General features: G+C 47.1%; 1 protein-coding gene across 3 annotated transcripts in view; it reads right to left on the minus strand.

Moving 5' to 3' along the window:
- UVRAG (UV radiation resistance associated) overlaps positions 1-13,466 on the minus strand; it is a 61,782-nt gene extending 48,316 nt beyond the window's left edge. The window contains exons 1-3 of one of the 3 annotated variants that reach the window (XM_017836019.1): positions 13,371-13,466; positions 1,340-1,457; positions 254-257 (exon numbers count right to left, since the gene is read on the minus strand). In XM_017836019.1, coding sequence (XP_017691508.1) covers positions 254-257; positions 1,340-1,457; positions 13,371-13,451 — 203 coding nt within the window. In that variant the 5' untranslated portion in view covers positions 13,452-13,466. Of the gene's footprint in view, positions 1-253; positions 258-728; positions 733-1,339; positions 1,458-8,248; positions 8,288-13,370 lie in introns of those variants that run through there. The other 2 variants (XM_017836020.1, XM_017836021.1) reach the window with 2 other exon arrangements.

A 13,466-nucleotide genomic window follows, 5' to 3' on the forward strand; every position in this document is an offset into this window, starting at 1 on the left:
TAAAGAAAGAGGAGTAAAAAAAAATACCTTTAGATTAGCTTAAACACTGATACAAATCTTAGTACTTGAAATAGAAAAAGCCAAAAAAAAGTAACACTCAGGAAAGACAAATGCCAGTGGGTCTAGTTTATTAGTAACAGATTCAGGAGAAAGACTTTGAAATGCAGTCATGCTTTTGACTAAATCAAGTGTGGAGCAGTAATTTATTACAAGTCATTATTTAAATTTAGCATTTCATCTTCATCCCCATGATAATTCTGAAGATCTGCTTCGGTTTCTGGGGAAGGAACATGCCCCAGTGCTTAACAATATTTGGATGACATTTGCCAAGTGACTGGTTTGTCACACAACATCCTCCTGGGACAGCTCAGCTTAGATAAAATAACTGCAGAGCTTTCCCAAAGAGAGAATTCCAGAAGCTTGGAGAGGGAACTGCCAAGTTATCTGATACAGGTGCCAACAACCCTGGATTTAAATGGGAATAAGCAACTGCTGACACATGGACCTTGGCTTTCCCAGCCACAGTGAGAGCTTGAAGTCTTTAGGCAGACAGCTCTAGAGGCTGGAATACAGATTTTGTACAACATCCATCCCACTGGAGGCCAAGGATAAAGATTTCATGGAGTGCAGAACAGCCCCTACAAACAGTCATTAGTCACAGGTTCAACCAACCACCACAAGTCCAAGGAACAAGCTCAAGTAGTGTGTTCTTATCCTGCTAAAACAGCAACTCTGGGAAACAAACGAGGTTCAACTGTGCCTGGTGAAAAAAAAAAAACTAGGAGAAAACCAGACTTCACCTCCAACTACTGTTGATCATATCAAAAGGAGCATAAAAATGCATTTCTACCAACAATGAAGAACCACACACTGCAGTGGGAAGCAAAGCATGAAGGGACACGAGGTGTGACACTCACACACAGTGACCCAGAGCACAACAGGTTGCTCCATGTCACTGGCTGACTATGCTAGTCCTGGAAAACTTGGATAACAGCTGTGCACGAGTGGAACGCCCTCCCTCACAACAGGCAACCACGGCTCCAAACCCTTTAACTTTTCTGTGCCCTTGGAAGTTCCCAACTTCTTAAATTATCAGTGGGGGGAGAGCAATGACAAAACCAGGCTGGTTTCAGAGGTTCTGCCAAACCTGTCATCTGTTCTGCTCGCCTGGCTGCCCACACTTTTGGGAAGCTGAGGGAACTGAAGGGCTCTTCTGCAGAGCTACAAAGGTGATGGAAATAACGGCAGCGGGTTGACAAGGTGGGGAAAAAAGCGAGAGAATTCCTGTCATAAGAACTCAAAGACAAACTGGCAGGGAGGCTGAGGGAAGCCTGGTTACCTTTGTATATCTTGGTGCTGTCACAGAGGTGCAGGGTGAAGTAGGTGTCCAGGAGGCGGTACCCGTTCCTGTTGATGATGTTGCGGGCAGCGATGTTCCGCAGGTGACGCAGCCGGCGCTGAAAACAAGGGGAAAAAAAACCCTAAATAGCCCAAGAACTTCCTTAGATTGAAATCGAACCCCTTCACTGCTTTGTAGCAAAATGTTTTAAGGGCTCCCAAAGCACTGTTGTCACAAGAAAGCCCACCAAAGGCTCCCGGTGAGTGTGAACAGCAAGGATGCAGCCAAACAACGAGCACCTACGAGCTGGGATTAAGCAACGCTGATACTCAAGACAAACTATTCTCACTCGTGTCCTTTACATCATTCTTATTCCACATGTCTAAACCAACTATTCAGGCAGGGTCAAAGCTGTGACACTCTCAGCTCCAAGCACAGCAGCAGCATCACCCAGATGTTCCCTGTCACCCCGCTGGAAACATTTCCCAGCCTCGGCTATTTTCAACAAGAATTACTGGACAAAGAGCTCCAACATAAAGCACCTCCTCATGCAGAGCTGTAAGGAACTGGCTGGACAAAGCCTCCTTATTTCACAGTGATCCTGGAAACTGCTCTAACAACCTGAGACTGAAGTGCATCACAAGGACGTACCAAGATTTTCAGGGAAAACGAAGGGCACGGGGAACTCGGAGATGTCTGTCAGCCACCATTTGCTTGGATGAGAGTCCTTTTCTCTTGGACTGAATACACTAAAATTCATCACTAAAATCTTTAGTTTAAGTGATTTCATCCAACTCCAACATTAAGTTACTTTGCTACAATAGTGAGCCTTGAATGAAAATAATCAGATTGAATCAATCTCTCTCTCCCTCTAAGTGCCAAGCAGCTGTAACAGCTGTGGCTAAAGTCCTCAGCTTCAAAGCACACCACACCCTTAACCCTGGACAAGCATTTTACATTATTAACCTGTTAAACTACAGTTAGCAAAGCCATCCTGTAGGACTGTCACTCTTCAATCACTGCCCAGCTGTGGTTCCTAATGCCACCACCTCCCAGGAATGCAGCACTCAGCAAGCTGCCCCCTCAGACACAGGAAGCTCTCCCCAAATCCTTCAGTGTCACATTTTCCCAGCCAATCTCTCACCCACCTGCCACAGGGATGCTGACTCCTCATCCTTTCTGCATCACCACAAACCACCTACAAGCCTCAAGCAGCTGATTTAGTGCATCTTACACCCCACTCTTCTTTTTTCCCCAAAAGCTTGTTCATTTGTAAATCTGAATCCACCTTAAAAGTGGATTGACCAAAAGCAAATTTTAAATGCTTCTGAAACCAAAAGACAACTTTCCTGCTTGCAGCTTGTCCTTAAAAGGCTTTTAACAAGAGCTGAAAGGCCATAATCTGTTTTGGAATCACAGTGTGACACTTTATATCACTTAATACCATTAATTCATTTCCTTCCTGAAAATATGAGGAATATTAAATTTCTGTTCACATGACAGACTAAAAATCACGGATGGATTCATTCCTGCAAAGCCTATTTGTGAGTTATACTAAAAACAGAGCCTGAGATACGATGCCCAGGTACTTCTAGTATACAGAGGAATTACAAAACTAAAAACAAAAAAAACAACCAACAAAAAACCTTCTAAGCTGCTTAACTGTGGGACTACACGGTCTTATTTTCTTAGAGACTGGTATCAAGAATGTCAACAGAAAGATTAAGCCTCTCTTAAAAGAAGCCACATGGACCTTGAACACTATTTTTTTCATCTGAACTGGGCATTTTCTCCGGCTGTTTTTATGAGCAACCGAAACGCTCCTTAAGAAAAGGCTTTGAACGTGCACTGCACTCCCTGTAAAAATGATTCAAGAGTTGTATGTGCTGTCTCTCCTTTAATTAACTTCAGGAGCACACAAACCAATCAACTACTGCGCACACTCCCCCATCATTATTGACAGGATTGGTTTTAAGTGCCTTACAAGCAAAGAAGAGCCCCCATTGCACCTAAAGAGGAAGACAACTTTCCCCAGGTCTCTTGGGGATTGCACACTCATCGTGGGCCTGCTTTAAGTGTGTGTTACACTGCTCAGCCCTCAGGCAAGGCCAAACAGGTTCCTCATCGCTCACTGTCCACAGGGAGGGTTGAACAGAGCTGTCCTAACCTACACCTGCAACTCTGGCGTCCTTATCTCCATGGTTTGGGACTTCTTTGCACCCTTCAAAGCCTGGAGCTTATCCTAAAGTCTCACTTCTCCCAAACCAGCTGGAATAGGACCACTAAATGTGGGGCTGTGAGCCCATACCACAGCTCAGGACTCAACGTGCACCAGGTGACGTCTTTCTGAATCCCCAGATTAGCCAGTGCTCTCCTCTTCCCTCTTGTCCCTTCAGCCTGGCTGGTGGGGAACAAAATTCCAATTACATGGACAATTAAATCATTCACCTGCTTCAGTGTGAGCTCATGATGACAGAGGGACTTGGATCCCGAAAATAAACCTTCCAGTTTGCCCACCACATTGTCACTGATATAATTTTGCATTATCCAGCCCTCCTCAGAACTCTCCAGAGGCCGCAGTTAATTAACCTCTCCTGACCACAGCTAATGAGCTTTAGCCAGGAGACCAGCAGCTACAAAGACAACTCAGATAGGCTCTAGAATTCCTCAAAGGCCTTGCAGCTGTTCTGGGACAAGCAGGAAATATAATTTTGAAGGAGTTTGTAAACCTCTATCCAGTGTAACCTGCTATGTGTCTTATATCATTTTTTGCTGGATTTGCTGGAACACACCAAACAAAACCCCCACTGTGTTGCAGCTCAGCCATCACTGGCAGGAGCCAAATGCTGCCAGTCCCCAGTGCTGCAAATAAGGAATAAAGTAGCTGCAAATAATCCAGAGTTCTTTCATCTCCCTCTTTAGGTGAAGTGCTAAAGAGTGGCCACTTCTCATTGCAGGCAAGTTGCAGCTCTTTTGCTCTCCCTTTCTTAAAAGTATCAAGAAATCTCCATCCCGAGGAAGGTCCGTCCCCCCCAGAGGAGATGCTAGGCACCAAACAGCCATTTCAAAAAGCCCAGCTTAAAAACCAAAACACAAGTGCTAAAAAGCACTCCAAGTGCTTTGGCAGCCTCATGAGTCACGTAACTTCAAAAAGGCCAGTGTGTTTGCAAGCTGATAGTGCAGGATCTGCTTTCATAGAGAAAACAAGCAAAATGTGCAGATGAGCAGAGATAATTTTCACTGCTGTGTCCTCAAACAGTTGACAGTCTAACAGCAACACAGGACTGAAGATCCCAGACACTACACCAGGCATCTAAATGAGATATCCTGCTCAAAAAAAAGTTATTTTTCAGGAGAGCACTGATGTAGGTAAGCTCTGACAAAGCAGAGCTGTACCATTAAAAAGGGTATTTAACTTTTCCAGCAGCTCTGAATTCAGCACACGCAGCCTGAACTGGCAGATCTGGATCAGTGCTCAGCAGAGCAGTAGAGCAGGTTCAACAGCTCCTTCTGGGGGGGTTGTGACACGAGTTACTCTGATTACACTTGTCCCAGTCCTTTGCAATTCCCAAGAAAGTTAATGGAGCAGTGAAATTACATAGCAGGCCCTGTTATCATTTGCTTTAATTGCCAGTCTAAGTTGCATTTGAGTAAAAGCAACTGCTCTGTAGCAACTCTGCACTGACCTACAGGAAAGAAATTAGTGCTCCCTTCTACCCTGAAGATAAATTACTGCAAACCAGGAGAAGACAGCCACTAATTTTCCCTCAGAAGAAGTCCTGAGTAGCAGCTTGTATTTAAAAACACTGCTGGAGGTAAAGATATCACAGGTTCCAAGCAGCCAGCTATCCCAAAGATACACAGAAAAGCTGAGCAGGAAAGCTTTAGGAGAGATGTGAAGAGCAGAACCTACCAGCAGGTTCCATCCCTCGTGCCTGCAGAGCCACAAAAGCAGCTTCCTGGGATTCCACAGAGCAGCCAGACCATCCCTGCTCAGCAATGCCCAGCTCCTCTCAAAAGCCAGGGGTCTCCTTTCTCACTCAAGAAAGGCACTCAGTTTTCATCACTTGGAAGAACTATTTGCAGTTGTGTAATGTATCCAGCGTTCCCATTCAAGGACTTTCTGGGAACCCCTCCAGATTTACCACAGGCCATAAACAAGTCAGACTGCTACAGAAGGAAGGATTTTCATCATCAACCTTGTTCATACTTTGCCTGTTCATCAGATGATCCCAGAACTCTCCAGTCTATCAAGTCTCCAGAGGTTTAAAGGACTGAAACCGTCTGGTCCCTTGGTGCTTTAGTTCCCTCACCACTAAGATACCAACCTTTCACCACCTCTGCCTAAAACACCACCTTCAGCATCCAAACACTTGCTGCCGTGCCACACAATGTGTTTTGTGCAGTCTCATGTGAGGGGCAGAGAACTGAACCAAGGTGAAGCTGCTCAAACCAGAACTCAGTTCAACATCTGGGCAGGTTCCTCCAGCTCAGCTCCCTGCAGCTACAAGGATGTGCCCACCACGAGAGCAGGACAGGGCAGGCAAACTAACACTGCATGGGACACTTCAGGGCTTAAACTGCTCCACACACCACCCTTTGCTCCCCTCCAGGCCTGAGAAACTGCAGTGACAAAGCTAGTCACTGGGTTTTTTTGTCTAATAATCTGGTATCATTAAAAAAACTACTGCAGAGATGGGGGCAGGTAAGAAGAGGTAATAAATTAACAAGAGAGAGAAGTGCACAGTTGTTAACATAAGGTCTGGCCTGTCTATGGAACCACAAGGAGAACAGGACTACCTCAAGTATCCATGGAATTTCATAATTATTTGTTCAGGGTCACATAATGGGTAGCAAAAAAAAAAAAAAGGCACAGAGAGTTCTGACTCCTCTTCCATCTCAAGCTCTTTATTATTCTCTTACAAGAATCTGATGACCCTGGGAAAAAAATAATACTGTTAGTATATCCAGGCTGGATGAGAACCCAGGCAAGCAGCATTTCTCACCAGCTCTGGCTCCAAGGATCACTTGTGAAGCTCAGGGCATTAACAGGGCAACAGCAAAGCCCCTTCTTATCACGTGGAGCCCATCATGCCAGCAGCAGCTGAGATGATCTAATGGCTCACTGCTGGCAGAAGGGGAGGCTTGTCTTCTCTTTGTCCCACATGTGCCTCCTCTCACTCTCCTGCTCTGCCCTCTCCAGCTCTGGCCCCTCCAGCAAAGCTGGCCAGGAATTCTTGCTCCCAGCAGGCACTTGGACACGTCCAATCAACTTGCAAAGGTGTCAAAGCATCATCTGAACTTCAGCAAGGCACCCATTCCTCATGACTTTCCACACAACCCATGTAAAGTGCAAAAGCATCACACAGGGTCAAGAGAACATTTTTAATTCCAAAAGGAGCGAGGTGGGGAAAAGAATAAAAACCCAGAAACTCACTTTGGTCTGCAGTGTAAATGCAATGGTAAAACCAGCGTAAGGAGGCTGGGAAAACTTCTTGTACAGCAAAGTTGAAATGTACATAAATTACTGAAAAAGCCCAAATTTGCCAAAAGCAAATCAGCACTCGGGGCTCTCCCAGAGGCCTGCTGAGCTGAAAAGCAGTCACTGTTTCTCCAGGAGATGTATCACACGGGACTTTCAAACTGGCTGCAATTCCAGCACCAATTCCTCAGCCCTCAGTGGGGCACCCTACCCACCAGAGAGGTTTTATACACACACCAAGACAGAGCCCTCACCTCTGTTCTCAGACTGCTGCCCTCCTCCTGATTCTGTCAGGGGAGAATATTCCATGAATTCCTTTCACATCAGGATCAGCCCTGACCTCTGTATAAGGCAGTACATGGTGTTTTCACCTGGCTTTTCCCAGCTTGCTCCCTTGCTTTATGACCTGCAGTAACTCTGGAAGAACCCAAGGAAAATCCTTCCAACTATTTTAGCATTAAAGCAGGAGGCAAAGATTAGTTAGCAACACACACGTTACCACAGCAAATCCAGTGGTGTTGGACCTCCCAGCCCTGAGCCTGCAATGTCAGCTATTTGGTGTCTGAATATTTGTCAGAATTAAGTCCCACTGGAACACAGGGCTCTGTGTGCTTTGGAGCTCACAGCAGGCAGGTGGAGGTGGGGTTTTTTTCCTTTCTTAAAAAGCAGAAAAGCTCTAGCTCTAAAATAAAAAAAAGTTATCAAAGTGTGATCTGCTTTTAGCCAACGTGAGCATTATTTACTATCACAGCACTGCTCCCCACCTGGTTATAATGCCTTCCCACTTCCTCAGCTTTTCACTAACTACTTCAGCTTCTCAGATGTGTTGGTGCTTAAAACCACAGGAAGGACAAGAAAATGCTTGTACTCCAACTTAAACACTTGCCAGGCAGATTTATAAGGTTTGTAATTTAACAGTTTTCCACAGTTCAGAGTCAAGAGAATCACATGTCATTTCAGATCTACTTCAGAAGCAAAGCTGAAGTATTTGATATGCAACTCTTTGGGACACACCATAAGGAATTTTTTTGGAATTCTACTTTAATGTCCTTCCAGCACGCACTTGAAGACAGCAGAGCCCTCAAAGCTACACAGCCATCATTAGTTCAATGAATCATTTGTGGTTCTCCTTGTAAGTGCACCTCCTTCAGACCTCAATCTCCTCATGACAAGCGAAGGGATTCAACAGCCATTCAGGAACTCATTTCCCTTTTTTAAAATATAGCTGCTTTCTGGCAACAGCTTTAAAGAGCTGTGCCTGCTCTGGACCAGATCTGAGGCCGACACCAGTTCAAAGATGCACCCCAGGAACACAACTGCACATCATCACATGCAGAAAAACTGCACCACTTTTTGCAGAGCTCAAAACCAATGAGACAACCAAGACCAAAACTGATATTCAGTGTAAGCTCACTGGGTTCACACACCTCACTGGTTTTCTGCATCCTCATCCTTATTTCCACATCTAAAATTCGTGCTCATCTCTGCAGAAAGACTGAAAAAGCCTGTTATTTAACACATAAGGCAGGGGCAGGTACAGAAGACACAGCATTCAGTCAGGATGCAAACAGGACAGCTGGTTAAGAGTGACAAAACAAGAACCACAACACAGAATTAACACAGATGTAATGGTAGCAGGAAGGGGCCAAAAGCAAACCCACGAGCCCATGCAGGGACTTGGGCAAATGAAGTTCTTGCTGGGCACTACAACATCAAGGGGGACAGATCCAGAGAGCTGGCAAACACCAAAAGGCACTGTCAGCACACCCTAAAAAAACTGCTCCACACTGGGGTGAAGAAAGTCTTACAAGCACTGCCCACTGCCAGACAAAGCTGCTCCTGGTGGGGGTTTATATGAGATCCAAATAGCAGGGAAATACACAGTCTTTCCAGCAGAAAGACCATCTTTCCTTATTGACTTCTTCTCAGAGTTTTTCTAAGTAAGTATTTATTCACAAGATCAAGGACCAAAACTCCACCTGCTGCTCTGGCCCAGCGTGGGAACTGAGCCATGGGGCAGAAGGAACATGGGGGTGCAAGTCCCACCTCATTAATAACACTGCAGCACTTCAGAGAGTCCCTTAAGCCTCTTAACACCACCTTGGGCAAGGGAGCATTAGTCCATATTAGCTGTGGGAATGACCTGGGAATACCAATTAAGCAATGGAAACCGAGATGATGCTCAGAAGGAAGGACACAAAAAGTAACCAGGGTCTTAGGGAACCAAGAGCATCAACAGAATCAGAGCAAAGGCACTTCCGACCTTAAAGAAGCACCAGGTTGCAGAAGCAAACAGCACATGCTGATAAATAACCTGAAGCATATTAATGTTTATCATGTTGCTGGATGACAAACCAAGGGCAAACCAGTGAGTCTCTCTCCATAAATGAGACTTCAGTCTTTAGCTTGCAAGACCTTTTCTTCACTCAGTTAAGAGCATTCCCTAACGCCCCACAAATCTCCCAAATGAAGCACCAAGGGTGATTTAGTACAGTTTTGGGGCAGAACAGTCTCTAACTTACCAGAGATCATTCAGCCTGCAAAACACACCTGCATCCCTTAGGGAAAACTGGTAGTGCACTGCAGAGAGCAAAAACCCAGCCCCGGGGGAACAGCCAACCTTTTGGGCTACCACTGGAATTTTACAGAACTTCAACAGCTATTTCCTCCTAATTTGTCTCTTAGCAAACACAGAACAAGGATACAGCTGGGCATGGATACAACCAGGAAAGATCACTCACGCTGTGGTGTTTCACTGGAGCAGCACTTCCCTCCCACTCAGTGTTTAGAGACAGTGTGTCACAGAGAAGTGAAAGCAATATTCAAATACAACACTTTCCATCCACTCTTCTGATTTCCCCCCCCTCGCTATTTAGTAGGAAAGGGGAAGTAAAATATTTAAGTCAGACTTTGTTTTCATATTACTCAGGGGAGTATAAAACAAGAGGTGATGTAAAACTGTTTTAAAAACAGAGACTTGCTCACTGTTGTAGTTGAAAGTCTCATCCATGTGCAGCCCTGGGTCCCTACAGCAGTTTTTTCACTTCTCCCATACAGCAGACCCCTCAAACACATTTGCCAGCACACTTTGAATCCCCCCTTTGTGCCATGTTCCCCAAAATGCTGTGTGTGAGTGGTATGCACCTTCAAAAAAAGAAACCACGAAATTATAGCCGTGCCCTAATTCACACATACTCTGCTCATGTTGCTTTACCTCTACTCACTTGGATCACCTGAAGTATCTAAACATGCACCCAAGGGACTGATTACCCTGGACTGTCACTTCCAGCTGCTGAAAAGACTGGGTTTATTTGTTGATGCCATCCAGAAGTACCTGCCATCCAGAAGAACTGTTTCTTTTTCCCTGAGGAAGTTCTTGCCAGGAGTACTTCCAAAAGAAACACCCTAAAATTCACTTCACTCCTGACTTCCACTCATCTGCGTCCTGGGTTATACAGGGCAGCAATGTGAGTTTCTGAACTGTGTACATTAAGCTCCTGTAAATAATAACATCCCAAAAGCTCCAGCACTGTGAAGTGTTTACTGTGTACCATTTCTTTCAGTGTAGCTCAGTGGAACGATTTCTTCTACAACTTTCAGAGAATGGACAGAAACTTCACTTCAGTGGTCTTGTTATCAGATCTTGTTATCAGCTTCCCATTCCTTTATGGGAAGGACCATGGAACAAGAGTTTAAACCCAAAAAGGGCAATCCCAGTCTTTGGTTAGGGTCTGTGAGCTGAAGGTACAGGAAATAACGGGGTCACCTGGTCTGGCCCCGTTCCCAGCTGTGCACAATGGCACATTTACCCTCTCCCTCCTCTTCACCAGGTCTGTCTCCCTCCCTCACATGCCCCTTCCCAGGCACCCCCAGGAGTCCACAGCTCGGGGCTTTCCTGTCTCCAGATAACCACATGTGAATCTGTCCTGGCCAGCAATCAGCACAGCAACACTCACCAGATCATTTGACTGCAGCATGACTGGCTCCCAGTGCTCAGCCTGCATTCTTCTGTCCAAGCCCTTCCATGGAGGATGGAAGGGCCGGAGGGGTTTGGCTCTCCCACCCCCCACTGCTCTGAACTGCTTATAATGACAGGATTGAATCCAGAAATCCCCAAGTTATCACGACACTCCCGGTTTTCCTGCATCGAGCAACTGGGAAGAGATATTCCTAAGGAATCTCTGATTCTGGAGTGTAATTCTTTCCCATCTTCGGTTCTGTCAGGATCACTCTTCCAGCAAAAGGAAACAACATCCTGGCACAATTACTGATGGATTCAGATGGGAATTTTATGCTTAACCAGATGCACTTCTTTACAGCCATATCCTCTATTTCTCCCTCTTGAAATGCAGAATACAACAGCAAAAGGCATTCTTCAGCCTGCTTGTCCTGCCACCAACAAACAACTTAAAGAAGAGCTCAGTCAGTTTGACAGAAGTGGCAAAAGGTTTTGGACGGGACTTTTCACTCCTGCAAAAGTGTCACTAGCAGGAGTTTTGTTCTCTAATCAGTGTGGGAGTCACTGGACTAATTAAACCTAGACCAACACCCTCAGTCCTTCGGCCCTTCAAGTGTCACTTCAGTCATTAAACGCGCTCACCTCGCGTTGAGAAATCGGGCTTTAGAGAGATTTATAGCCGTGACTCAGACCATCCTGCTCTCATCCTTGGAGCGAAAAAATGCAGCACTGGGTGTTCCAGAGAAACTGCTACTGAAACAAATCCCAGAGCTGATTCCTGTGCTGCCAGGTAGCAAACCATTACGTGGCCTCACACAGCACCACAGAGCTCAGACCAGCCAGGTTCTGGCATTCCAGAGGTGGTACAACAAACTGGGAATGACTTTTCCATTCTTTCTCATGATTCTGCAGTAAAATAGCCCCAGTCTGCTGAGCCTCCGAGGTATCCTGCAGTTCAGTAACAGAGTTTTGAGCTCAGACAGGGCAGTGGGAGAGGGGGATCTGTTATCAGTGTGTTAGCAGCAGCTTTGGAGCCTCTGGGTTTGGTTGCAGGCACAGACACAGCACAGGTCCCTCAGCACATGGTCCCTGTGTTTGCAGAGCACACAGCACAACAACCCCTCGGCCTGTCACAGCCTCACACTCGCTACAATCAACACACAAGCATCCTAGATGGCTCCAACCAAATATTTACTCAACTGGAACATCCCATAATTGATGACTCAGGTTCTGCTCCTACAAACTCCTAAAACAGTTTCTGCTCCTGGGAGAAAAAGCCTCTGTTTTGGTCTCACTTTCACAAATGAAGTCCAGTGACTAATAGCTCAGGCTTCTCCCTGCAGCATTCACTTGGTCCTTGCACAAGCCTGGGAAAGAATAACACCAAAACTTCAGCAGGGAGAAGGCCACACTGGAACTCCTGGAGGATCCACTGTTCCCTGTAAAGTTCATGCAGAGCAGTGCTCACGTTTACGTTCATTACCACAGAACAGGCCCGCATTTTAGGAGAAGCACTTGCTCTCAAATCAGGGTCAGGCAGCCAAGAGCCACCTCCACGCCCTCCCTTTGCCCCTGGGGGGGATGTCTGGTAATACATGTTCATCCCAGGAGCAGTTACAGCTCCACTTCCAGTTGACAGCTATTGATTTCTCTCGAGGAACTCTTCATATTCCCACCTGGTAACACGTAGCTCAAGTAACTCAGATCACGTCTCTACCTCCTAATAACAGTGACTGCACCGAGTCAGTGAACCCAAACACCGAGTGCAGACTCACATCTCAGTGTTTCTAAAGAAAAGCAAGACTTGGTTAATTATCTCCCCCCTTCCAGCACTCCTGCTCCAGCTCCTGTGCAATAAGTCACTGCCTGCCAGAGGGGAAAGGGCACAGCCTGGGCTTGACAGGGATTGCTAAAGCCCCAGGCCAGGCCTAGGCTTCCTGGCTTACCCTTGCTCCCAGTGCTCTCCCAAACTAACACTTGGGACAGCTGCCCAGGGAGCCAAAAGCCAGCTACCAGCAAACAGGAAAAACAGAGCTGGGAGAAGGAAGGATGTGATGGGGAGGGGACACTTCACCGCTCTGCAGAACACGCGGCGTGTGTTCCCCGGGCTCACTGCCCAGCCCGCTGGGAGAGGGGGGAGAGGAGCACCCCGGGCACCCCACAACTCAGGGAGCACCCCTATTCACCCCAGGGCCCCCAAAATTCAGGGAGCATCCCTGTGCACCCCAGGACACTTCAGGAAGCACCCCTATTCACCCCGGGAATCTCAGGGAGCACCCCTGTGCACCCCAGGACACCCCTATTCACCCCAGAACATCGCTGATCTCCGGGAGCACCCCCTGGGCACCCCAGGACACCCCTATTCACCCCAGGGCACCCAAACACTTCAGAGACCACCTCCATTCACCCCAGGACACCCCTATTTGCTCCAGAACACCCCACACCTCCGGGAGCACCCCTAATCACCCCAGACCTCCGGGAGCACCCCCTGTGTATCCCAGGACACCCAACAACTCCGGGAGCATCCCTATTCACCCCAGAGTACCCCCCTCCCTGGCAGCCCCGCGGGCCGCCCGCGGGCCCGGCCGTACCTGCTGCGAGGGCAGCTCCACGTGCAGGGCGCGGGCGGCAGAGCCGGGCGGCAGGGCGGCGGGGCCGGCGGCCGAGCTCATGGTCACGGCGAGTCC

The sequence above is a fragment of the Lepidothrix coronata genome, unplaced genomic scaffold (assembly GCF_001604755.1).
Source record: "Lepidothrix coronata isolate B3197 unplaced genomic scaffold, Lepidothrix_coronata-1.0 Scaffold268, whole genome shotgun sequence".
In the NCBI taxonomy this organism is placed as follows: Eukaryota; Metazoa; Chordata; class Aves; order Passeriformes; family Pipridae; genus Lepidothrix; species Lepidothrix coronata.